Source organism: Thermobia domestica, chromosome 8, assembly GCF_964235325.1.
Source record: "Thermobia domestica chromosome 8, izTheDome1.hap1.1, whole genome shotgun sequence".
Lineage (NCBI taxonomy): Eukaryota > Metazoa > Arthropoda > Insecta > Zygentoma > Lepismatidae > Thermobia > Thermobia domestica.
In genome coordinates this window covers 292,070,232-292,073,117 of record NC_137461.1, presented here as the reverse complement: position 1 = coordinate 292,073,117, position 2,886 = coordinate 292,070,232, and the positions used below count along the sequence as shown (strand labels likewise).

General features: G+C 39.0%; 1 protein-coding gene across 1 annotated transcript; it reads right to left on the bottom strand.

Annotated features, from left to right (window-relative positions):
• Positions 1 to 461: 461 nt before the first annotated feature.
• Positions 462 to 977, bottom strand: LOC145692609 (uncharacterized). The gene has a single exon (XM_081767930.1). It carries the CDS (start codon positions 975 to 977, stop codon positions 462 to 464), a length of 516 nt encoding a protein of 171 aa, XP_081624056.1.
• Between the last annotated feature and the right edge of the window lie 1,909 nt (positions 978 to 2,886).

Below are 2,886 nucleotides of genomic sequence, written 5' to 3'. Positions count from 1 at the left end.
CCTAGCTTTTTAGAAACTTCAGCTAGTTCCTTCCCTGCCCCTCTTTGAATTGCTCCGTCAACTCCAGACAAGGGAGTAAGGGTCTCATTCGCTGCATTAACCACGATGTCACACTTCATATCTGCAATATTACCATAATATACACTCACTTTCCTGTTAATGTCCTCATTATAACTATATAATGGCTTCTTGTATGCGAATTTCTGAGACAAATCCATTAAAGTTGGAAGCTCCAACACATTCACAACTCGCTGAATTTCCACGGGATCACTCAGTGCAGTGGCGAAAGTTAGCTGGTTAAACTCTGCATTATGTTCAGAACAATCTTTGGCAACATTTATCACTTGCATGTCACGTATTTCTTCTTCTTCTTCCTCGCCTGTCATCGGTTCTGGGGTTACATCCGGGTAATACGGTTTAAGTCTAGTGATGGCAATCGACTCAATTTTTTCTCTTCCCTTTCAAGTTTTATACTTCACAAAATAAGCATTTTCATAATCCTTTCGTACAATAACAGCAGGTCCAAAAAATAATCCTGAAAATGCTTTGGCATTACCTCTCCGTCTTGAAGGGTCAAAGATCCATATACGCTGTCCTTCCGTGAACTGCACGGATCTATGATGTTTATTGTAAGATCTCTCTGAAGTACGAAATCGATTAAAAAGTTTATCCTGAGCCTGTTCTCTAATATCAACAAGAGTGGCTAGACGCTCTTGATTCACGCTGTGCATACACGGTCCATTAATGATAGCCTGGTGTTCTAAATAAGGATCCACTCCGTGTAACAGTTTAAATGGGCTAAATGACGTGGAATGGTTCACAGTGATATTATGGGCAAAAGTGACGGCTGGTACGTGATCCACCCAACTACCATGATTATTAGGATATACTTTCCTCTTCAATAGTGCTTCAATATGGCGGAGAGAAGTCTCGACAAGACCATTGGTCTGGTGAAAGTAAGGATGAACGAAGTTCATTCTAATATCTAAAATATTACATAGTTCTTGAAACAAAGAACTAGTAAACGCCGCAGATCTATCTAAAATCACTTCTTTGAACAGACCAAAGCGTAAAATTACATGACTGTACAAAAAATCTGCCAACGCAGCGGCTGTCTGTTCACCCAACGTAGCCGTCAGTATTGTATAACTTGTATTGTAGTCTATTGCGATTGCTAAATATTTGTGCCGCAGAATATTGGCATCAGAATATCTCCCAGCTACATCAATACCAATACGAAAAAAGGAGGCACGCTAGGCATAGTTTGTAAAACACCTGGAGGCGAACCCGGTACCTTTTTGAAACGTTGGCACACCTGGCAGCTTTTGCATCGCTCAATGACGAACTTTTTCATGTATGGAAAATATACTGAATTTAACAACAAATTATATGTTTTTGTGAATCCTGAATGTGAACTACCCAAAGAAGAACTATGAGCTGACTGAAACACTTTCTCTCGTAAGGAGGCAGGAATAGCTACCAGCAACTGTGTACCAGTTGGACGTCTATGTTTTCGGTACAACAAACCATCCTTCATCTCATATCGCAATGCCTGTCGTTCAACATCAAAATTTTGCGGTAATTTCCCTTCTAAAAAGAGAATAATATCCTTGTAACTGGTATCCTTCCTGTGTTCTTCCTATAGCTTATCATCTTCTTCTATAGTAAAGACCCGGGGATCTTCTAGATTTTTCTGTTCATCCGCCTGGTCTCTTGTGCAATCTACATGGCAACTAATACTGTCTACAAGACTATTGGAAGCACCCGAAATATGAGATATAGTGTAATTATAGGTCTCCAACTCCGCAAGAATTCGAGAAAATTTAGTCACATTCTTAGTTTGACGTAAAAAGACGAGCGATCGACAATCTGTACGCAAATAAAAGTGACGTTCTAATAAAAAATATCTAAAGCGTCTTAGCGTAAAAATCAACGCTCCAAGTTCCAAATGAAATAGGTGATAAGATTTCTCGTGTGGGCCTACAGCACGAGAACAGTAAGCTATAGGAACCAAAGGAGCATCTTTTTCATCACTTTCAGGTTGCAGGACTGCTCCAGCTAAACCGCGTTCTGAAGCGTCCGTGACGACGTACACGTCTCTTTCTGGATGAAATTTCATAAGAGTAGGCGCAGACAAGATCACTTCTTTGAGCTTTTCAAAAGCTTGCTGTTGTTCATTGTTGTTGTCCATTTGTATGGAACATTTTTTTTTCAAGAGACGCTGTAACGGCTCCGTTATAGACGAAAAGTTGGCAACATGATTTCTAACAAATGAACATAACCCTAAAAAACTTTTGAATTGTTTTTGTGTTCTTGGACGTCTATAATTTTGAATCGATTCAGTAATACGTTCAGAAATAGAAATGCCACGCTTAGAAACGCGGTGACCCAATATTTTCAATGAAAAATGGCCTAATCTGTTTTTCTCAGGAGATATTTTCAAACCTCTACGTCTTAATCGCTCAAATAGTTCACGTGTCGCATTAATAATATCATCTATCGTATCGTCTGACCACAAAATATCATCAAGATAATAGAACACTTTATTTTCGTCTAATCCCTCGAGTGTTCGTTTCATTAAATCATTTAACACCGCTGGTGAAGTAACTCCTCCCATAGGAATGGAAGTGAAACAGTATTGTTTAAGTCCAGGAACTGAAAAAGCAGTTACTAATTGGCTTTTTTTCAGACAAAGGCACTTGGAAAAATCTCTGCGAAAGATCTGTTGTACAATTAAGGTTTTTACCACTAGAACGCACTAATATGTCCTGAATTGGTGGTACAGGAAAATTAATAGGCCTTATCTTAGCATTCGTAAATCTCATATCTGCCACGAACGTCCAAGATCCACTTTTCATCTTAACTAATATGATGGCATTATTGTAG